Raw genomic sequence first — 24,110 nt, 5'->3', positions numbered from 1 at the left:
TCTCTGAACTTTGACACTCGGGGATTCTAGGCCTGCTCCTCCCCGCTGCCCCAGCGGTAAATGCTCCCTGGAGGGAGACTCCCTGGACCGGGTCGGCGGGGAGCCAAAGACAATATGTGCCACAGAGAAAACAGGGGCTCCAAGCTGACCTGAGTCCCTTTTGGGTCCTGGAGAAATGATGGGTTTGTGAGCCAGGATGTGGTCCCAGAACTGACAATCGCCTGGCAGAGCTGAGCATGGTCGGGGGCAGCAGCACCCAGACTCGCCCTTCTGGGTAGTGGATCTTTCTACCTTAGTGGAAAATGCTGTTTCTGTGTCTACCGCCTAAAAAATGAAAGCTCCTGAGGGTAGGGACCAGATGTGATTTATTTTTATATTACCACGGCCTAATAAAGGCACAGACAGAGTGCCCAGTAAATATGGGTTAGAGGAATGCAAGGATGGATGGATGGATGGATGGATGGAGGATGGAGGATGGATGGAGGATGGATGGATGGAGGATGGAGAATGGATGGAGGATGGATGGATGGATGGATGGATGGAGGATGGAGGATGGATGGAGGATGGATGGAGGGAGGATGGATGGAGGATGGATGGAGTATGGAGGATGGATGGAGGATGGATGGATGGAGGATGGATGGAGGGAGGGATAGATGGATGGATGGAGGATGGATGGAGGATGGATGGAGGGAGGATGGATGGAGGATGGATGGAGTATGGAGGATGGATGGATGGAGCATGGATGGAGGGAGGGATAGATGGATGGATGGAGGATGGATGGAGGATGGATGGAAGGATGGATGGATGGAGGATGGATGGATGGAGGATGGATGGATGGATAGATGGATGGATGGAGGATGGATGGAGGATGGATGGAGGGATGGATGGATGGAGGATGGATGGAGGATGGATGGAGGGATGGATGGATGGAGGATGGATGGAGGGAGGGATGGATGGAGGATGGATGGAGGATGGATGGAGGATGGATGGAGGATGGATGGAGGGATGGATGGATGGAGGATGGATGGATGGAGTATGGATGGAGGGAGGGATAGATGGATGGATGGAGGATGGATGGAGGATGGATGGAAGGATGGATGGATGGAGGATGGATGGATGGAGGATGGATGGATGGATAGATGGATGGATGGAGGATGGATGGAGGGATGGATGGATGGAGGATGGATGGAGGATGGATGGAGGGATGGATGGATGGAGGATGGATGGAGGGATGGATGGATGGAGGATGGATGGAGGGAGGGATGGATGGAGGATGGATGGAGGATGGATGGAGGATGGATGGAGGGATGGATGGATGGAGGATGGATGGACGGATGGAGGATGGATGGTGGATGGATGGATGGAGGATGGAGGATGGATGGAGGGATGGATGGATGGAGGATGGATGGAGGATGGATGGAGGGATGGATGGATGGATGGATGGAGGATGGATGGAGGGATGGATGGATGGATGGATGGATGGAGGATGGATGGAGGGATGGAGGATGGATGGAGGATGGAGGATGGAGGATGGATGGAGGATGGAGGATGGATCAATGCAAAGCTAGTTGTTGAGTTTATATATGAAACATGAGTGGTGAATTGATGGCGAATACATGGATGATGCATGGACAAGTTGAAGGTATGTGTGGAAGATGTATGTATGGCTGGATCGATGGATCCTAGGGCCCCTCCTTGAGCCTTGAGTCAGGCTAGCTAATGAGAAGCCCTTATTATGACTATAGCAATGACTGTGGCCCTGAGAAAAGGCCATCTGTATTTCTTTCCTCAAGGGGTATCCATTCCGGCTACAGAGACCAGGTTGTCAGCCCACTACACAGTGCTGGGAGACAGACGGATACAACATAAATATCCCTCCAGGGATATCGCAGTCTAGTCAGGTGCACAGCAGACGCATACACAGATCGCTCTGGTTCATAGAGGCTGTGTTAAATATAAAACACCGTGAGAGGGAGACATTACTTCCATCTGCGGGAGAATCTGGGGAAGCTGGAAACGCTAGGATTTGGCCTGAGTAAGGGGATTGAGGGGCAGACTTAATGGGTTTAGATTGGTAGCATTGAAATGTTCATTTCTCCCCACCCCGACCCCACAAAAAAGCCTTAAATAAAGGCGTTGATGCAGGAAAAAGAATTCCAAGAATAACGAGGAGGCAAAGTTTGGGTATCATAAAGCAGATGAGGTTGGCCAGGTGCAGTGGCTCACGCCTGACATCCCAGCACTTTGGGAGGCCAAACTGGGCAAATCACTTGAGGTCCGGAGTCCAAGACCAGCCTGGCCAACATGGCGAAACCCCATCTCTACTAAAAATACAAAAATTAGCTGGGCATGGCAAGTTGGGGAGGGTGCCTATAGAACCCGCTACTCAGGAGGCCGAGGCAGGAGAATCGCTTGAACCGGGGAAGCAGAAGTTGCAGTGAGCCAAGATCGTGCCACTGCACTCCAGCCTGGGCAACAGAGCAAGACTCTGTGTCTCAAAAAAGAAAGTAGGTGAGGTTGGACAGTGGGCTGGAACCAGATCATTACTGGATCTTAAATCCCGCTGAGATGTTTGACCTTTCCCTGTGAACGGTGGAAAGCCATCGAGGGTTTTATACAAGATGGATAGCGTGATCAGAACTATGATTCGAATTAAAAATTGCTCACGACGTGGAGGATAAAACTGAGTGAGGAAGAACCCAGATTCGGTGGGAATAATTGGACCTCAGTCTCCTAAGCACTGAAGTAGAACCAGGAGCACAGTCATTTTGAGGACTAAGTGAAATTATTTATGTGCAGGGGCTTTGTAACCAGGACTACACTGACTTAGAAACTCAATCAATACAAAAAGTTTCTAAAGACAATGAAATACGCATACTTGTACACTCGAATGGCTGAGACGCCAAAGACAGTACTGAAGGCTGAAGAGAAGTGGAACGAACGGAACTCTCACCTAGTGCTGGCAGGAGGAGGAAATGGCACGACCGCTTTGGGAAATAACGAGGCAGTTGCTTAAAAAGCGAAACACACACCTGCTCTGTGACCCGGCAATTCCACTTCTTGGTATTTATCCAAGAGAAATGAAAAAGTGCCCATAAGAAGTCTTGTATGCAAATATCCCTTAGCAGCTTTATGCATGGTAGTCCAAACTTAAGAATAGCCAACGTGTCCCTCAACAGGCAGACGTCTAAAGTCACCTTGGTACGTGCATGCGATGGGATACGACTCGGCGATAAAACAGCCAGTTACAAATGCGCGCAACGGGGCGGGTGAAACTCAAAATCAATCTGCTGAGTGAAGAGCCAGACACAAAAGAGTACATGCTATTTGGTTCCAGTTACCTGAAATTCTAAAATAGGCAAAAGGAGCCTGTGATGATAGAAATCAGAACAGCAGTTGCTTCTGGGATACGGATTGACAGGGAAGGGGCATGACAGAACGTCCTGGTGTGATGGAAATTTTATCTGGACTTGAGTGTATGCATTTATCAAAACTGATCAAACTGCACTGAAGAGTTGTGCGTTCTAAAACATATATGTTAAACCTTAAATTTTAAAAACGAATTATATATATATGTGTTTTAAAGAGAGTGTTTTAATTTTCTATTGCTGCATAAGAAACTACCACCAACTCAGCAGCATGAAACAACACCCATTATTTTAGCTCCCTGTTCTTTGGGTCAGAAGTCTAGGCTTGGCTGAGGTCTCTCTCTGCCCAGGGTCTCAAAGGCTGAAATCAAAGAGTCAGTGGGCCGGGCTCTTCTCTGGAGGCTCTAAGAAATTGTCGCTTCCAGGCTTGTTCTTGTTATCTGCAGGATTCAGTTCCTTGTAGCCATGAGACTGAAGTCCCCATTTCCTTGCTGGCTGCTGAAAGGGGAGGGGGGTGCAGGTCCTAGAGGGTGCACATTCCTTGCCACGTGGCCTCCTCCATCCTCGAGCCAGCAATTCTCCAGCCTCAGATTTCTCACTGCTCCTTCTACAACCAGCAGAGAAAACTCCCCGCTTTTCAAGGCTCATGCAATTGGATCACAGCCAGCTAGACAATCTCCCTCCCTTAAGGTCAGCTGAGCCACAGCGACACAAGCAGGTGACAAGAGAAGCAGCTCTGCAGGGCAGCTGTGTGGCAGCGCGTGCCAGGCAGGCCATGCTCACCTCTCCTGCCTACCATGGACAGGATCATAGCTTACAAGCAATTCACTAAATTAAGGACTGGCTCTAAGAAGCCAATAAAATAATAATAATCCAAGTGACATCAATACTGCCAAGCCTGTCTGCGCCTCCAGAGTCTGACAGAATGTTCTGCATCTGAGGGTGTCTGTCTGCCCTCACAGTTCATGCTGTGCTTATGACAACCCAGGGAGGGGTCCCTTCAGCCCATTTGACAGGTGTGCCACCTGTCAGGTGTGCCTGAGTGGGGCCTGTGGAGCCCCAGGTCCTGGCTCCCAGCTTAGGGCTCTGCAACTGCCAGGTGACGCAATTCACCACAAACCAGAAGCCTCCCTCCCCAAAAACGAGCAGCTGGCGATCGACGCCGCCTACCTGTGAACAGAACCGCTCCATATGCATCATCCTTCTGGAGGCCAGGGGCACACGTCAACGGGACATGCTGATTGTCTGTCTTCTTCCTTTGTCAAGCCCTGGGGACTGGGTCAGCCCACTGGCCTCCCAGGAACGTCTCCCATTCAACCTGAGGGGTTGGGGGTGACACAGTCATGGTTGCAGGAAGGGAAATCGAGGCATCTTCCATAGAATCGTCAACATCAACATCAGCCATCCTGGCTGGGCTGAGGCTTCTTGGGCAGTGCCTGGGACAATAGAAGCCATCGTGCTCTTGTCTAGGGAGTTGGCTGTAAGCATCACTGAACCTCAGACAATGTGTGTGCGTGTGTGCGTGCGTGTGTGCGTGCGTGCATGTGTGCGCGTGCGTGTGTGTGTGTAAGGGAGACACTGGCTGTCTTCCACAGCCATATTGAGTATTAAGTATTTTTACATATTCCTAATTTAGTTTTTATTTACATATACATAATAGATACTTCCTATGTACAAAAAAAAGCACTGGAGTGTATTAATATCATGTAGAGACACAATGTTCTCCCGCGCTGTATGTGTAATATTCCGGGATTACGGGACGCCTCTGTGGGGGGGGGTGTTTCTATACAGCAAGGTAGAAAATGCAACATCGAGTGCATTTGACAGCGTGCATTTCAGGGGAGACAACTGTATGCCTAACCAGATGACCAAACGGCTAAAGGGCGTAGAAACGCGCTGTCAGGGGCTGGAGCCCGACTCTAGCTCTGACTCTGACGCTCGCGGGCCTCCGTTTCTTCATGTGTGAAATTAGATAACTGCTCTTTTGTGATCCCAGGTTCCCTTCTCACTCTGAGCATCTGTAAAGACCGCACGTGCACAGGGAGGCTAGAAGGATGGGATGAAAGGAAGGAAAGGGAAGGGAGGGGGGAGAGGAAAGGATGGGATGGAGGGAGGGTGGAAGGAGGGACAGAAGGAGGGGGAGGCTGGTGGAGCAGGCTGCAGATGACGGTGGCGTCTGTTTTGCAGCACTCTGACGGGGTCCATTAGTAAGAAGAGACTAATGGAAGCAGCCGAATTTTCACACCCGTGGGGTGGCGGGAGGTGTGGTGGTAGAAAAACAGACTCCTTCACGCTCTCAGCTAAATTTCCCTTGCAAAGGAAAACAATTAAGTCCCTCAGGAAGTTGGAAAAACTTAAAAACCTGATATTCATTTTCATAAGAGAAGTGCAGAATCTTATTTACTTTATAAAGTCAAGCATTCTCTCTTCTAGACCTGTTATTTATCTTTAAAAGTGGGTGGGAACAAGAAAGAAGGCAGACGTGCTTTCTGGATCAGGCTTGCGCTCTGGGCCACCGCCCTGCCTTGTTCTAGCTGTCTCCCTGCCTGGACTGCCCCCGGCTCCATCCTGCTAAGCCCTCCCACCCTGCAGGGTGCTGGGAGTCAGGGCCTTCTGCTAAATGCAGGTGGCTGGGTGAGCCCCTCTCCCGGTCAGTGCCCCGCTTGGTTCGCCAGGGGACAAGGAGTCAGCATCTTACCTGCCGTGTCCATCTGTCCATAGCTACCGGACCCTGGCCACCGAGCATGAGGCGCTCATGCAGAAGTATCTGCACCTGCTGCAGATCGTGGAGACGGAGAAGACCGTAGCGAAGCAGCTTCGGCAGCAGATCGAGGATGGGGAGATCGAGATCGAGCGGCTGAAGGCAGAGGTGACTTCGGGCTGGGGGGGCGGAGAAGGCAGGCCATGGGCCCACGCCCCAGGCGCAACAGCTCAAACCCCGGGGCTCCCAAAGGATCGGCAGTGAGGGGAGGGTATATGACGGGTGGGGGAACCAGCTCCCAGCCACAGTTCTGCTAGGCTCCAAATTTAAGACGAGGTGGCGCTGGCAGAATGAGAAGGTCCTGTGGTCAGACTGGGCTTAAATGTCACCTCTCCCACTTATTGACAACAAGCTGGAACAGGTCCCTCAATGTGCCTGTGCCTCCGTTTCTGCAGCTGTAAAACAGGGCTTTCTGTACACACCTAAGAAGGTCGTGAGAACTGAGTGAGATTACATGTGGGCAAGCTCCTAGTTACTGTATCAGCAACTAGATTGACTGAGCATGCTGCATCATCAGCCCAGGACTCTGGAGGGTCCAGGGCCACTGGGAGGTCCTTCGAGTGTGGCTTCCGCTCAGCTCCAAGGCAGCCCCTTCCCTCCACCCGTCTTGATAAGAGCTCCTGCAGGGGCCCACCAGCCAGCATTCCGGAGGTGGCACTGTTGCCAGACTAAGCCTCTTGGCACCTGGCTTCCCAAAATATGGTCCATGAAACGGCAGCATTAATTTCGCCTGGAGCAGAATCTCAGGCCCCGCCCCAGACCTTCGGAATTGGAATCTGCATTTTAACAACAGCCCAGGTGGTTCCACTGACATTAAACCCTGGGAAGCACTAGCTCTCAGTCCCTTAGACAGCCCTCACCGGCTATCAGCCCCCACACAGAATGATCTTCAATCAACTCACCAGCATGCTCAGAACCATCTGGCCATATCACATAAGGACCATGGACTCTACACTGAGGGAGGGGAAAATGAAAACACAGACTCCTGAAGTCAGCTGGGTATGTAATTTGCAGGGTCTGATGCAAGGTGAAAATCCCAGGCCCAGGCTAGGGAAGGCAATCTCCCCTCCCGCAGCCTCCTGACCTAACTCATGGCGGATACGGAGCACCCAGCCTCGACCCCTAGCCTCCCCCGTCCTGACTGCCAGGACGTGTTCAGTAGCAGGACCGGAGCAAGGAGCTCCTGCCAAGTCACCCACCTAATGCGCCCTGGCACTGCCAGCCTGCAGCAGGGATGGCTGTCTCCTCGCCCTGCCCTGGGACACCTATATCCAGGCACCTGCTGGGGGTCGGGGTGATGGTGGACTGTGAGTCTCCCCAGCTGACTTAAGCAGTTGCTCCCTGAGCAGATGGTAGCAGAGGTCTTGGGGCCTGGGATGCCAGAGTGTGGGGAATAAGCATCCACAGAGCTGAGACAGTGGTGGCAGGTAGAACACGCAGGAGCCAAGGCTCCAAGACCCCGCAGTGCACTCACGGTCCCATCAGATTCCACTCGCTCAATGCAACCCAAAGAGAAAACTACTTTAAGAATCTCGGCTGGGTGCAGTGTCTCACGCCTGTAATCCCAGCGCTTTGGGAGGCTGAGGTGGGTGCATCACCTGAGGTCGGGAGTTCGAGACCAGCCTGACCAACATGGAGAAACCCCATCTCTATTTTTTTTTAATTTAAATATTTAAAATAAGGAAAAAAAAAAAGAATCTCAACAAAAGAGCTTGAAGTCCCAAGGGCAGGGCCTTTGGAGCATAGGAACCAATCACACCTGTGAATCTAGCTCTGCCTGGAATGTTCAAAGATCTAAAGCCAATAATTCCACCTTGTTCTGCAGCAGCCAAGCCCTGGACTAAAAGTAACAACCTCAGGGTCAAAAAGATTCCAGATCTGCCTCTGCTAGGCCGACAACAGGCACCTCCAAGGCACGCTTACTTTCAGTCCCCACAGCCATCCTGATAGGATCAGTTGCCTGCGTTTCACAGGAGGAGCCAGGCTGGGAGAGCCCCGGTCACTTGCCTAAGCCCGCACAGCTGGGAAGCGGCACAGCTGGGACGAACCCAGGTCTCCTCTCTGCTTGCCAGTCTTCCTGCTCTCCTGGTCGCCTCTTCCCACAGGGCTCCCAGAGTGCAGTTCAGGGACGTCCCCTCTCCAGCCCACCCAGTTCATTCTGGGATCAGTCCTAGCCCAACACAGATCCCTAAATCCAAACTGAACCCCTGTAAGGGATTAGGGAAGGAGTCTAGCCCCAGTACCAGATTATTAGCTTCATGATGGTGGGTGTCCACGTGTCATTCATTCATTCATTCATTCACTCGCTCACTGAAGACTCAAGATCACCTCCCACTGACCTCAGCCTTTTCCCAAGCACCGCCTCCCCGGTCACTGCACGCACCAGGGTACTACCCGCCTCCGGCCTTTGGTGCTTCTGTTTGGAATGCCCTTTTCATCCCCACGTGTGCTACCTGCTGACATCCTACCAAGCTCAAACGCCTCCCCCTGGGGGCCCCCCGGCCTGCTCCCACGGCTTTTCCACACTCAGCTCTCCACGTGAGAGCAGGTTCCATGCGTGCCTGTCGCCCCAGCAGGCCTGGGGGGAACTCCGTAAGGACGGGGCTGTGTCGCGTGTCACTCCTTCTTTTGGCCTGGCACATAGGAGGTACTCGATAAGGGCTTAATGAATGAATGGTTGTCAAGCTCTGTGGGAAGCATTAGAGAGATTGAAGTTTCTGCCTTTGGGTCTGATTGGGGTAGAGTGTGATTGGTGCCATAGCAGGGCTTGTGGTGTGAACCCAAGTCAGGAAGTCGGTGGTTTTACAGCCTGGGAGGTGTGGGTTTATGTCACATGTGGACTTGGAAGATGTCGGGGGGTCATAGGTCAGGGGACGGGTGTAGGTGCAAAGGGCAGAGCCCCTGCGATGTTGGGGAGCAGAAAGCAGGTCAGAGAGAGAGAGGGGAGAGAGAGAGAGAGAGAGAGAGAGAGAGAGAGAGAGAGAGAGAGAGAGAGAGAGAGAGTGTGTGTGTGTGTGTGTGTGTGTGTGTGTGTGTGGATCTCAAAGCGGCAGCAGAGACCCATTTGGTGGGAATTTTTGGAACAATGCTTCCAATTGAGTGTATTACCCTCCAGGGCAAAGATTTTTTAAAGAAGACTCTGAAAGAAAGACCAGCTTGGTAAAGCTTTCAGGCCACAGTGTCTCTCTTGATCTCTCTCAGTCTCTTTCCCCCGCCGACCACGATATACTCACATCCACAAACATGTCCTGCAGGTCAGAGGCACCTGCTAGCTCTGAATGTGCTCTAGCAGAATGGAAACAGAGTTCCTTCCTGAGGGGTGGCCATCAGGTGGGCAGGACACACTGAAAAGCCAGGTGAGTGATGAGTGACACCAGTGAGGAGGGCCTGGGGTCTTAGACTGCTGGAGCCAGGAGGACTCTGACGACACGGAGGTCCATGGGAGGAAGGGACTTACTCAGAGTCCCCTGCCTGCACCACTGGATCTTCTGGCTGAAATCCTTGGCTTGAGCCTGCCCCACCTTAGCCTTCCCTCCCTGCTAAGGAGAGGACCTCGATGACAGGGTATATATTCAGGAATGGCAGTGTTGCCTGGACAGTCCCACACTCTCATGGTCCACCTCTCTTCTGATGGCCAAAGAAGCTTCCTCAGGCCCCATCCCACATATTCCTGAGGATTTCTGGGGACTTACATTCTCCTGGCCATACACACTCCACTCCCCTGATCGGTCACTGCCCTTCTCACGGCAGCTGCCTCCACTGTCTTCACTGCTTCTTCCCCTCGGGTGGTCACTACCTGTCTCTGTGAGGATGGGCTAGATTATGCTGTAGTAACAAACAACCCCCAAATCTGAATGTCTTAGGACAACAAAGGTTGATTACTCACCCTGTGGGCCCATTGAGAGTTCTGAAGACTCTGCTCCCCAAAATCCTCAAGCGATTGAGACACAAGCCAAGGAGGCTTCCGCCATCAAGACATTCGCCAGTCACGTGGCTGGAGAAAGGCACATGGCACACTGCTTGCATCACATTAAACGAAGCAAGTCACGTGACCATGCCCAACTTCAGAGGATCTGGGAAATACAATCCCACCATGTCCAAGAAGAGAGAGAACAGGGTATCTGCAAAAGTCCCAACAACGAATCAGAAGAGGCTCCTCCTTCAGTGCCTACAACCCATGACACAGGCTCTTGTATGTAACAGAATGGAGGGGCACTCCACTATTAAAATAGCAAACAGCTCAAAAACGAATAGAAAGCACCCCTGCCCTCACGTCACGCAGCCCTTCCTGCCACAGCATCCTTCAGCAACCTCCTCTTCACACACTGACTTCTCTTCTCACACCCCATGTGCCATTTTTGTTCTTCCCAATAACCTCTTTCACTACCAAGACCTTCCCCCTGCATCCAGTGATGTGCCAGAACCTGCTTCTACCATTGGCCATTGGTCACCTGCACGACACTCTATCCACCAGCTTGCAAGAGCCAGCTGTTAGATTTTCAAGAATTTCACTAGCTGGGTATTTGACCTTTGGTAGCTTGAAACGGGCTGAGCTGCGAGTGTTGGCATCATGGGAACTGACAAATGCTACAAGTCAGTCTTCCTTTCAGAGAGTTTCACCGTTTATAATTTACCATTATATCACTGTCTGCAACTTTTTTCACGACCAGCTATGTAACTTGCAGGGCTCAGTGCAAAAGGAAATGTGGGCCCCTGAAAAATTTCAAGACAGCGATTACAGAAGCTTAAACCAACCATTGGGCCCTTGTAAGCCTGGGGCGCTGTGAGAGTGCACGGGCCACACATCCCTGGAGCCGGACTGTCTCTTCTCCGTCTGTACCCTCCATCCTGTGGTCCCCACCACAGCCATCGCTGTAACAGGAGATCATGCCGACACACCTGTAACTTTACTAAGTAAAACCATCAATCCACTGCTAACTTAATCTCTTCTCTCCCTTCTAAACAATTCTGTCAGGCCTTCTCCTTCATTACCAGAAAGTCCCATCAAGGAACCATCTAAACCAAGGGAACATCTGCCTCCGAGAAGACTCTTCCCCTCCTCTAGCATGCTCAGTTTGGCGTGATTTTGTTTTCTTAATAGCTGTTTCTCTCACATTTGCAACTGGAAGTAAATTTGGAGAGCTAAGACAGGCCCTAAAGGGCAGGAGAGGAGTTTGCAGGTGGCTGTAATATTTTATTGGCATGAGGATGCACAGATCCCAGAAGGCTCACAGCGGAGGAAACTGCACAGATCTTTACCCTAAGGTTCAAAATGAAGACCTAGCCTTGGAATCAGTTTTGGGCGGGGGGTGGGGGTTCTTCTTTTTTCTTTCTTTTTTTTTTGAGTTGGAGTTTCACTCTTGTTGCCCAGGCTGGAGTGCAATGGCACGATCTCAGCTTACTGCAACCTCCACCTCCCGGGTTCAGGTGATTCTCCTGCCTCTGCCTCCCAAGTAGCTAGTATTACAGGCTGTGCCACCATGCCTGGCTAACTTTTGTATTATTAGTAGAGACGGGGTTTCACCATTGCTGGCCAGGCTGGTCTCAAGCTCCTGACCTCAGATGATCCCAACCCACAAGTTGGGATTACAAGCATGAGCCACCACACCCGGCCTGGAATCAGTTTTGCAAACACCCTTTGATGTGGAACCCCATATATAAAATAGGTAGAAGACTGCTCTGGGGAATGGAGGGGAGGGTGGCCTTGGTTCTCCCCCACCAGCACCCTCTCCCTGCTGTGGCCCTGCTCCCTATCTCTCCTGCCATCCCCCAGTCTCAAGACCTGCTGCCCTGGCACACAACACTCCGTCACACCCATGCCTTTGTTCATATTATTCCCTCTAACTGAATTCCCTCCCCAACATATGCCAACTGTTGGACTCCTGTTTGCCCTTCAAAACCCTTCCTGTGGAGCCCTTGCCACTTCCTGGCTGAGGCCCTCCCATGGCAGTGGGTACACACCTCTGTTCTGGCCTGGATTTGCTGGATTGCAGGTCACCTCTATGGATGTCTGACCTCCTTCTTAGGCTGGGAGCTCTCCAGGGAAGGGGCACCTGGCACAGTGCCCAACACAGACACCATGAGAACATGCTGATAAGGTTGGCACAAAGGGAAACAGAAATGGGGGCACCTGTGGGGCTTGGACAGGGGCCGAGGCAAACAGGGAGGCAGGAAAGAGAGCTGAGCTGTGTGGCACCTGCTTGATAAGCAAGAAGCATTGCAGCAATCTTTAGTAAACCTTTGGCTGCTAACAGAGAGGAAAAGACGTGGGTTAATTCCATCACCCATTACTGCATTGACTCAACACGTTCCGGGTTAAAGAGTCTCCAGAGAGGGGAGTAGGGTGTAGCAGGAGTCAATGCAGCGTGCCCAAAGCAGGTGTGGCACGTGAGAGTTTGCCTCTAGGGGCAAAGAAAGCCAGTCTGAGGGTGGTGGGTGGGCAGGAGCCAGCCAAGACACCAGGCATGGAACCAGGTGTGGAGTTGGGCAGCCAGAGTCATGGTGTGAGCCAGAGGTCCAATTCTCCACGGCTGTCACTCACAAGGGTCAACTGAGCAGGGGCTGGACGTCAAGCAAACAAGGCAGAGTGCAAAGCAAAATCCACTTGTAGAAGGGACTTGCCAACATCAGGGAAAGGCTGCTTCCGTGAGCCCTCCATGAGCCCTTTAGGTCTGGGGCCCCCACCACTATCCCTATATTGGCTCCTAGTTGCAATGCGCCAAGGCCAGACATAGTTCAAGACTTCTGCAGAGTCCCCAGGCTTGCAGCCCTCCAGAGCTTTGCCCACTCAGCCTGATCCTTAAATAAGACTCCAAAGCTGTCACCGTTGCTGGCGCATGTAGCATGGTGCCTGACCTAATTGCATGCATTTTCTGCCCTGGTGCCTGTTGAGTAGATGTCCTGGAATGCCTCGATCTGAGAAGCGCACCGTCGGTTTTAAACGCAGCCCACTTCCCCCACCCCAGCACACATACACACACGTATCGCCATCCTAAAGTGAAAAGGCGTGCTATGCGCAAATCCCAAAACTGGCGAAGAAAGCATCCTGGCACAGAGGTGAGGAGAGGCCGGAGGTAAAGGTGTCGACTGAGCAGGGTCCAAGTGTGAGTGTGTGTGTGCGTGTGTGTGCACGCACGTGTGTGCACATACGCGTGCTTCCATGTTCCTTAGCCCTTGAGAGTCCAGATCAAACAATCAGTCATCATTTCAATGTGCAAATATTCTCAAAGGATCAAAAAGGGGGAGGGTGGGGAGAAAAGCCCATCTCCATGCTATTTCTCAGTTAGATATTTTCAGCTACTCTTCAATCATAGGCTGGGATAATTTTAGCAATCAGGGAGTGGAGAGTGGGTAACTGTTCCATTTCACTTTCAAAGTGCTTGATTTGCTCAATTATGAGCACCCATTCATCCTGTGGTTCAGCAAGTGGCCTTGAGGGGACAAAGCCGTGTGTTCCCAAGAGAGAACAGCGCTGGGCTTTGCGGCTGCGTTCGTAGAACCCCCGAGCTCCTATCTTTAGACGTGCCGGGCTTAGTTACTGCGCTGTTTTCCCTTGGTCAATGTTTTTGTTGCTGCTGTTGCTCTGATTTTTTTTAAATTCACCTATTTGTGTAGACAACAGGAATGTGTTGAGTGCCCAGCCTTGCGCTAGGCACCAGGAGCACATTAATCTATGAAACAGCTGCAGTCTCTTCTCCCTTAGAGCTCACGGCAAAGACGGGAGAGTGGACAGGAAATGCCAGCATTTTCACAGAAAAGTCCGTGTGCTGGGGGCAGCTGCTACAAGGCACAAAACAAAAACTCACAGAATTGGAATGGCTGGACCGAGCCCTGTGCAGGAGGATGCACCACTGTCCCGTCCATGGGATGAGTCCCAGAGGCCCCCGGCCCCCGTGCAGCTTAGGGTGCACCGTCTCCTAAGGCATCAAGCCTTGGCTTTGTTCTTGCAGCTACGTCGACATCTGTGATCCCCAAACTATGCAAATGGAGATGCTTAGAGCAGCTAGATATTCAAAGAGCTGTTCCACTTTTCTAGGCCAGCAGTTTGCAGGTTGTGATTGAAATAGGCCTCTGATTCTGAGAGGTGCTTTGGGGCTGCCCAGGAAGGGAAGAGCCAGGCTAGCGGGGCTTCGCCCGGAGTCACCTGCTCTGTCTGATTTATATCCAGGCACGATTTTGTTTGAAAAATAAAGGGATTACCTAGATGCCTGTCGATGGGGGGAATGAAAGAAGAAAATGTGGTCTGCACACACAAGGGGGTATTGCTCGGCCTTGAAAGGGAATGAAACTCTGACCCATGCTACGACGGGGAAGAAACTTGAGGACATCATGCACCATGAAATAAGCCAGTCATAGAAAGACAAATGCCACACGATTCTACTTAGACGAGGCTAGCGGGGTCCAGTTCAGAGCACAGAAGGTGGGATGCTGGTTCCCAGGGGGATGGAGAGTCATTGTTTGATGGGTACTCAGTTTCAGTTTTACAAAACGAAGAATTCTGGAGGTAGATGATGGTGGCGGTGCCATAGAAACGTGAATGTCCTTCATGCCACCAAATCGTACCCTTAAAAATGGTTAAAGTGGGCGAACGCAGTGGCTCACGCCTGTAATCCCAGCACTTAGGGAGGCCGAGGCGGGTGGATCACGAGGTCAAGAGATCGAGACCATCCTGGTCAACATGGTGAAACCCCACCTCTACTAAAAATACAAAAAATTAGCTGGGCATGGTGGCGCGTGCCTGTAATCCCAGCTGCTCAGGAGGCTGAGGCAGGAGAATTGTCTGAACCCAGGAGGCGGAGGTTGCGGTGAGCCGAGATCGCGCCACTGCACTCCAGCCTGGGTAACAAGAGCGAAACAACTTCTCAAAAAAAAAAAAAAAATGGTTAAAATGGTAAATTGTATGTTACATGTATTTCTTCACAGCAAAAATTGTAAAATAAAGGGACTGATGGTTTGGGGAGTAGGGAGGAGAGTCAAAGACTTAGGCCAAATTCTGAGATTACACATGGGGTGGCTTCAGCCCCGAGAGCGGAAGGAGTTCATCCAAGGTCGCTCCGGGTGGGCAGCCCAGCTGGGCCGGAACCCAGGTGTCCACTGCACCCCGTGCAGCGCTTGCCTCTCACAGATGTCTGAGGCCTGTCTGGTTCTATGATCTGGATGCACAGAGTCAGAATCGCAAGCTGTGGCATCATGGCTCTCGGGGAAGAAGAGGCAGGGTGCTCGGCTGCCACCTGTGCCTGCTGGCCACCGGCCAAAGACCTGGGGCCTCTGTGAGCCAGTGCTCCTCACCGGCTGCCCTGTGTTCTGTTGCAGATTGCATCCCTGCTCAAGGACAATGAGCGCATCCAGTCCACCCAGACCGTCGCCCCCAACGATGAAGACAGTGACATCAAGAAAATTAAGAAGGTCTGTAACATCCCTCTGGGTGGCCATCTTTGGAGCTCTCTTTTTCAAGAGCCAGCCCAGGGTTAGCAGTATCCACCCACAGTCCCACTGTCCTCAGGGCGTGCCCCCCATCCCCCAACCTCAGCTCCAAGGCAGAGCCCACACCCCCTTATCTCTGAAGGGCACCTTGTCAAGTCATTTCTTCTGGTTATCCCTAAGGGGTAGAGTGGTTCAGCCCCATTTTATAAGTAAGAAAACTGAGGTTCCACAAGAGGAAGGAGTGGGGAAAGCCAGGACAGAAACTCAGGCCTGGGAATCTCAGCTGACTGCTTTCCTCACAGTGCCATGCACCTCGCCAAGACCCCCAGGGCCACCTCTCCACTGCCACTCTCTGCCATGCACACACCACCTTTCACAAGCACCTCCTGAGTCCCCAGCAGACCTGGCATGGTAGCCCAGCTGTTTTCAGACCTCACTGCTTTTCCCCTATTAGAGTTCAAAAGGGACCAACATCTCAGAAGCTACCAGGAATCTGCCCAGTGGCCAGGTAGTGACATACCATGGGCCACCCTGGGGTGATGTGGCAGAAGGAAGGATTATGGCCTGTGTTTGTAGCTTGCCAGACTCAAGGCATGGGAGCCTGACTCACCCTAAGAAAAACAGGTGAAATCACGGAATCCTATTTGTTGAGTGCTTAAAAGGACCCCAATGCCATCCCTAGAAACTGCACACTGGCATCCCATGGGCCAAGTTCAGCTTACCAGTGTGTTTGAGACTTTCAGCCTACATGGTGGGCTTTTTTTGGTTTACATTTTTAAAAATTTGTTGCCAGTGCTTTAAAAGCAAACACATAACACAAAAATCTGGATTTCAGGTTTCTCAGGAATAGAAATAGCTAACATTAATTAACTACTTTCTATGTGCCAGACACTATTTTAAGAGCTTTATGCAGATTAATTCTATCCTCACTAAAATCCTCTGAGGTTTTATTATTATTTTCATTTTACATATGGGGAAGCTGAGACACAGACAGGCAAACTTGCCCAAGGTCACACAGCTAAGTATTTACAGGGTAACATTCCAACCTCGGCTGCCAAGCTCCAGACGCCGTGCCGCTGGGACACGCTGTCTCCTTAAAAAGCAGAAGGTCCAGCAGCCCCAGGCCACCTCCTGCCCATGACAGCAGCCGGCCCAGGCAAGAGGTGCCGCCTTATGACATCCCCCTAGCCAGCTTCACGCACCCCTAGGACCTGCCAGGGCCCCACAGGCATTGGGATTGCCACCCAGATCTGAGCCAAGTCCCACCTGGGCAGAGACGCCCTGATCCAAGTTCTCTGCTTCTGCCCCAGTGAGCTTCCCAGCTCACTCCTGTATTTGGAGCATTCTAGTTAGAACATTTTATTAAAGGCCAGCTGAAATCCACCTCCCATTGCTCTATTTTCACCCTCCTGGAGCCTCAGAGTAAGCACCTCCCTCTTTGAGAAAGCCCTTCCTACCTTCAGAGATAGCTTTTGGGCTCTCGCAGGCCTCTTCTCTCCACGGCACCCATCCCTAGCCAGCAGATCTGCATCTGGACACCTGTGCGTGCTGTTCGGAGACCGTGACCCTTTCAGTGGAGAATATTGTATAAGCACCTCTGCCTGGTCCCCAGTGGCTCATCCCAGTATCCTTCCTCCCAGTGTGGACCCGGAGCTTGCACACAGCTCGGGGGCCCCTTGATTGGAAGCCTGTACAGCTTAAAACAACTGTCTATGCATATGTGAATTCAGGCCCTTTCCCAAGTTCTTACCAACACGAGGCCGCTCCAAGCAGCCCAGCTCCCAGGCAACTGAGTTAAGCGTCTCTGTTCATTTCCCTACTGAGTCAGGAGGAGAGGCTCCAGGCAGGCACCAGGACTCAGAAGCCGCTGATGAGAGCTAAGGATGAGATTAACTAATTTTCCCTGTTCTGTTCAATTTGATAATCACCCTCTATCCAGAAGAGCTTTAATGGAAACTTCTGGGCTTTCAGGCAAGTCATTAGACAAGACTAGGCATGAGCTGTGCCCCTTACAGCCCTGCAGCCCTTCATCCTCGGGCGACCTCCCGTTACGGAGACGTGGAGCCACATTGCTCCTCCTCCAGTGAATGCTTCCAAAGCAACCCAGGGTCTTGTTAAACTGCGGAGGTCTGGGGCGGGGCTTGGGAACCTGCATTTCCAACAAGCTCTTCAGAGACGCTGGTCCAGTTTGTGGACCACACTTTCCGTCTAGCCATCATCTCCTTAGCCCCATTTCACAGAAGGGAAAACTGACTCAGAGCAACCAGACAACTTGCCCTGTATCACGTGGGCTGCAGAGCCAGGCCTGGTCCACAGCTGAGCTCGCTTCGCCACATGCCTGGCGTAGGGAGAACAAAGCCTTGGTCCCTGCCCTGGGGGAGCTCACAGCCTGCAAACGCAGGCGTGGTCCGGACTCCCTGACAGGCCCCTCCCGCGCCGGTCTTGCTGCGCAGGTGCAGAGCTTCCTGCGGGGCTGGCTGTGCCGGCGGAAGTGGAAGACCATCATCCAGGACTACATCCGGTCCCCCCACGCCGACAGCATGCGCAAGCGGAACCAAGTGGTGTTCAGCATGCTGGAGGCCGAGGCCGAGTACGTGCAGCAGCTGCACATCCTCGTCAACAACTTCCTGCGCCCGCTGCGCATGGCTGCCAGCTCCAAGAAGCCTCCCATCACGCATGATGACGTCAGCAGCATCTTCCTGAACAGGTGAGCGCCCCTCGGAGTTGGCCAAGGCGGGAAGGAGCCCGGCGGGCAGTGGCCGCAGCTCAGCTTTGACACCCTCTCTCGTGTAGTTCCCGCCGAGTGCAGATGAGGCCCAGAGAGGACAGACGTGCCCGAGATCACGTGGCTACAAACCACCAACCCCAAAAATTGTGGGGTCCGGGGCAGGGGGACAAATGTAGGCTCCTAAAGTATAGGTCTAAACCAGTGGGTCTCAACTGGGGCAGTTTTGCTCCCCGGGGGACACTTGGGAATGTTTGGAAACACTGTTGATTGTCACCACTTGAGGGAGGTTGCTGTTGGCATCTCATGGGTGGAGGCCAGAGGTGCTGCTCGATATCCTGCAATACACAGGACGGTCCTCCACCAACAAAGAATTATTCCACCCAAAATATCAGTAGTGCCACCGTTAAGGAACCCTGGTTTCAACGTCTAAGAGTTACAAACCAAGCCACGAAACATAAAATACCTTATTCTTCGGCCTTGATACCATCATAATGACCCGGAGGCCAGGTTGAAATTTAGAATTCTCAGGCGTCTTAGAGTTCTGCTGTGGACCACTACCCGCGTGCCTTACAAAGAAGTCACTTCTCCCAGATGGTGACCCTGGCATTAATTGGGGCTTGTGGTTCTTCAGAAGGCTGTGCTGACAGCTGCTCTTCTGCTGTCGTCTTCTTTTTAAAAGGATTTTCCTAGGCAATTGTTTAAATGAGCTTTCTGGTGGGTGATAAAATTATATAAACTAGGCCGGGCACAGTGGCTCACACCTGTAATCCCAGCACTATGGGAGGCCAAGGTGGGCAGATCACCTGAGGTTGGGAGTTCGAGACCAGCCTGACAAACATGGAGAAACCCCATCTCTACTAAAAATACAAAATTAGCCGGGCGTGGTGGCGCATGCCTATAATCCCAGCTACTCGGGAGGCTGAGGCAGGAGAATCACTTGAACCTGGGAGGTAGAGGTTGCGGTGAGCCAAGATTATGCCGTTGCACTCCAGTCTGGGCAATAAGAGCAAAACTCCATCTCAAAAAAAGTTGTATGAACTAGATAAGAGCAACAAAAATGAAGACATATAAACAGCGTGCTATTTACAATGGAATGTCATCTAGGAATTAAAGTAAATCACTATGTTCCCCTAGATGTTCATTCAACTACATTTCTTTTCAAATATCCAGCATTCAGTTATTTCACTAATCTCAACCAGCCTTTTCTCCAGACCCTCTGCGTGGATATTTGGGACCCAGGGCCACCTTCCCTGTGCCGTCCCCCTTACCCTGACAGTGTGATGTGCTGAGTGTGAGGGGACTGTGGGACACCCTGGGGTGGGGAATGGATGAGGTCATGAGTTAGACATGGGTCTGAGGCTCAGGTGAGAGATTGGGCTGAAGAAACTGAAAGTCATTGAGGTGGGACAGGTTGACACCATAGATGTGGACAAGGCATCAGAATATGGGGGACAGAGAGAGAGAGAGAGAGAGAGAGAGAGAGAGAGAGAGAGAGAGAAGGAAAGGGAGAGGAGCAGGCAGAAGGAGGAAAATAGCTTTTGGCCTCATGAGACCTTTTCATGAGGTTGCTTTTTAATAGGAATGTTGATCAGGTTTTTAAACATTCAATAAATGCTTTTGTGCATTGACTAAAAACAAAACAAAATGAATTTTGTGTGTGTGAGTGAAATCAGGTAACACTTAACCCAGAAACTCCAAGTGGGTTGTTTAGATTCAGTGACCTGGAATGTGGCTGAAAAATAGGAGGAACGTGTTCCTTGCTGAGCAAACCCTGGATAGCTCAGCTGACTTCACAGATTCTCAAACACAAGCCCATCTGTAGGTCTGGGTGGAAGCCCAGGGGACTGCATTTCCAACAAGCTTGCAGGTGCTGCTGTTGCTACTGGTCCCAGATGGCACCGAAATGGGAAGCTGGAGATAAACAGAGGTGGCTGCCTGTTCATCTCCACCATGACTCCTTATTTGAGGTTCACTTCAGGAGCAGTGGCATGGTTCTATGTTGCTTGTATTTTTTTTTTGCATTTTAGGCCACCATGGCAAACTTCTGGTGATCATTTATCATCATCGCTAAGTGGTGCCTTTTTGCGTTTGTTACATTTTCATAATTTTATTGTACTTCATTGATTGATCTGAAATAGAATTCTTTTGACCTGGAATCTTTGATAGAGAATATTCATGCCAGCTCACAGCATTTGTTCAAAAGTTGTTCAGAAAAAGAAATCACAACATGGTTTTATATTTTTATCTTTAAAGAACTCAATAGATCAGGTCAGATACCTTTAATGCAGAACAAATGAGAAGGAGGAAAGGGGGATTTTGCCTTTTCATGAAGCTGATATTTCCAATAATGACCTTAAAAGTAAACAGGATAGACCTCAGGATCGACCCATAAATCCTTCAGCAGGGCGAGTGGAAAGATTTACCCAAATCTGTTTTCCCCTTTCAGTTGTCAATACAAGGCAGTCCATAGGGTGGGGCCCCAGCAATGATTTGGGATGGAAGGAATGATGAGCCAGCAGCCCCACCAAAGGCAAGGAGACTCATCCACTCACTCATTCAACAAACAAGCAACACAGAGTACCTGGCTCTGTGCTGAGTTCACGTATACAGAGGGAACCACGCAAACCCCACCATCGAGTCGAATGATCCACCAGATGTTTACCATGAAGTGTGGTGAGAACCACCAAAGAGGCTTCCTGGAGGAGGTGGTCTTTAAGGACACAAGAGAGTGTACAGGGGAAGGAGGAGGAAAGGACTTTCCAGGTGGACAGAACAGCATGTGTGAAGGCCTAAAGGTGAGAGCGGGACTTGATCTTGGAGGCAGGAAAGAGGCATTAGACATTTCAGGCAGAGACTGTCATGGTCAGGTCTGTCTCAGGAGGCTCAGCCCCTCTCCCATGTGGAGGGGAACTCGGAGGCTGGTGGAGAGGCTAAGTGTGCACGGAGGGACTCCAGGGCCTGAGCAGGCATGACTGCCCAGCACATCATCGCATCCTGCCGGCAGAGGCAAATGTGTATCTGAGCACACTTCCCTGGTGCCTTGTAGGGGGCTGGGTAACTGAAGGCTGGTGGACACGGAGGCAGAAGTTCAGAAAAGTAATGAGCTCCCCATCACAGTAAGAATTCAGAACAGTAACCCTTTGTCAGAAACATCAAAGAGGTTTAGAAGTTTAATTAGATGCCCTTTAAGATCCTCCAGCTCTGAATAGTGACACTATGAATGTGATGCGCTTAAGGCCTCCTGGGCAGTGTGCATGCCTGCCTAGAACAAAGATGAGTGGCATCCTCCACAGACTTCAGCCTGGGAAGCTCCCTTACCCATCCCCATCTTCCCAGGTAGCCGCTTCTTCGTCCCAAGGATGCTACCCATTTCACCTTCTTTACAAGTGGCCAAAGGCCAACTGTTGCCTACCTGAGCCATCTTATTGATCCCAGGAAAAAGAGCAGCAGCCTGTTCAATTTTCAAGACCTCTAGAATATGCATCCTAAAGGTCATCAGAAAAGGCTGCCCAGGAATGGTACCTGCCTCTTACAGTCATTGGAAGATCAAAGGAGGGACTTCAGGTAAAGTGTTTAGCACAGAGCCCAGCATGGCCCACATGCTCCATAGTAATGCGCCCTGCAAGAAATCAAAATCAAAGATAACATGGAAAGAACACCTCTGACTCATTTTACAAAGTTAGCGCTACCCTCATATCAAAACCAAATACATCACAAGACAACCACAGCCCAATATCCTTCATGTGCATAGATACGAAATACCAAAGTGAATCTAGCAATATATAAAAAGAGTAATACATCCTAACCAAGTGGGATCCATCCCAGGAATGCAAGGCTGGTTCAATATTGAAAATTAGTCAGTGTAATTTACTGTATTGTTCCTAGATTAAGTGAGAAGACCTGGCGGTTACATCAATGGTCGCAAGTCTGATGAGGCTGGTTCCTCTCCTCTAACGTGGCTTTGCTCTCAAACAGGTGCAAGCCAGAAATCTTTCCTTCCCCAGGGCTCAGGGTGGGTAGGAAGAGCTGGAACATGACTGCCCCTAGATCATCCTCGCCTTGTACATGGTCACTTGAGGACAGCACAAGCTTCACTGTTTTAAACTCTATGCTTTTTTGCAAGCATAAGGAACAGCTGGAATTATTTTCTCGTGAAACTTAGAACAGCCCCCACTCCGCGCTTTGCAAGATCGAAGCTTCTGGACTGCACTTCCCACATTATAGCAGTGCTTTGTGGGAACTGCACTGTGGTGGGCACTCTGCCAGCACTTGGCTTGCTTGCTTTCTGATCCTCAGGGGCACCCGTGAGGATGGAGCCACGATCAGAGAGGTGGCAGGAAATGTTCAATAGCACACAGCGAGTGGGGGCAGGCTGGGATTGTAACCTAGATCTATTTCATGGTAAGGCCTCAGCTTTCCCCTCCTGCCTTGTTAAATAATGAGCTGGAATCCTCGCCAGCAACCTGTTTTCCTTGCCCCCACTTCTAATGAGGGTGGGTCATTACAGCACAGGTCTGGGCATGCACGCTGTATTGGAGAACTCCCTTTAGTGTGTGAGCCCCGCCGTTCCACTTGCTGTCCACACTGTGGGGGCTGATCCAGGACGTGATTCATCCACTCTCCCTGATTCAGACCACAGCACAGAGGTCTTTGTGTCATAAGCCACAGTGGAGCTGCCAGCCCACTTGCTGGAAAGCTTTTCCACACGTAGCTCTCCCTGGATTTGCTTTTAGGCTTAAATATACAGCCACGTTAGAAACCTGATGCTAATTTGGTGATTTAATTTACTGAAGCTCATTTTAAAAGGTCCTTGGGAAGAGAGAAGCCTGTCTCCAGGTTGGCAGATTCATCAGGGATGTTACAGAGCTGGGGACGGTGTTAATTGTGTACTTCTCAAATAGGGGGAAAAGATCTTTGAACTAAACGTTTGCAGCAGGCTTTGTTCACCCAAGACAATAAGCTCAGAGACAGGCTCTTTCCCTTCAATAAAAACCATGCCCAGCGCCATGTGCTGGGAACCACAGGTGTTGCCCGCGACAAGAGGCATCCCGTCCCGGTGGCAGATGGTTTGTGTCTTGCTGCCTGTGCTGACTGATTGGCAGTGGCTGCCTGGGGCCCTGAGTTGAAGGAATGATGAGGCTTAGCAGGGGAGCATGCCACAATCAATTCATCCTGTCCGCATGGGCTGGGGGGTGAAGAGGGGCAGGTCCTGGAACCCATGATGAGTGACTGGCACCGTGCAGCCCGCAGGGTATGGGGGCAAGAGTGAAGGGGCCTGGTTCTGTCCTGCTCCTGCCCACCCCTGTCTGCCTTGGACCGGCCTTGGGCACGTGGTGCCTTTCTGGGCACAGGGAAGGAACCAGGCAGAATGAACATGTCCTGCAGTCAGACCACTTCTTTTGCTGGAACATTCTTCCCACCCTACTCTCCTTCCAATAGCAACTTCCTACTCTTTCTTCATCTCTTTCCTCGGATGCCGTGTCCCTGACCACCCCCACGTCCCTTGCCACCTTGGCTTATGTCCCCTGGTCGTGCTGTCCCAGAGCCCCTATGCTTCCCTTTGTAGCGGGCGTCACACTTAAATAAAGATTTCTTTTTGTGTCTAGGTCTCCCACTATATTAACTGTTCAACGTGAGTGGGGACAGGGACAGGGCCACAGATTACAGCTGCGCCAGCTGGGCACTGCACAATTCTAGGGCCACCATTTATATTGCACAGTGGTGGGCGGACTTTCTTCGGTAAAGAGCCAGAAAGTAAATGTTTTAGACTTTGTGGGACATACCATCTCTGTTACAACCAAGCAGTCACAGATAATCCAAAAACAAATCA

General features: G+C 51.2%; 1 protein-coding gene across 3 annotated transcripts in view; it reads left to right on the top strand.

Annotated features, from left to right (window-relative positions):
• Nucleotides 1-24,110, top strand: part of RASGRF1 (Ras protein specific guanine nucleotide releasing factor 1) — a 128,699-nt gene that overhangs the window by 30,905 nt on the left and 73,684 nt on the right. For all 3 annotated transcript variants that reach the window (XM_064366117.1, XM_064366116.1, XM_064366115.1), the window contains exons 3-5: nt 6,090-6,237; nt 15,442-15,534; nt 18,006-18,259. In XM_064366117.1, the coding sequence (XP_064222187.1) occupies nt 6,090-6,237; nt 15,442-15,534; nt 18,006-18,259 (495 nt within the window). The remainder of the gene's footprint in view (nt 1-6,089; nt 6,238-15,441; nt 15,535-18,005; nt 18,260-24,110) is intronic.

The sequence above is a fragment of the Aotus nancymaae genome, unplaced genomic scaffold, assembly GCF_030222135.1.
Source record: "Aotus nancymaae isolate 86718 unplaced genomic scaffold, 86718_ANA_hifiasm-v0.15.2.pri h1tg000064l_0, whole genome shotgun sequence".
In the NCBI taxonomy this organism is placed as follows: Eukaryota; Metazoa; Chordata; class Mammalia; order Primates; family Aotidae; genus Aotus; species Aotus nancymaae.
This window is presented reverse-complemented; position numbering and strand designations above follow the sequence as displayed.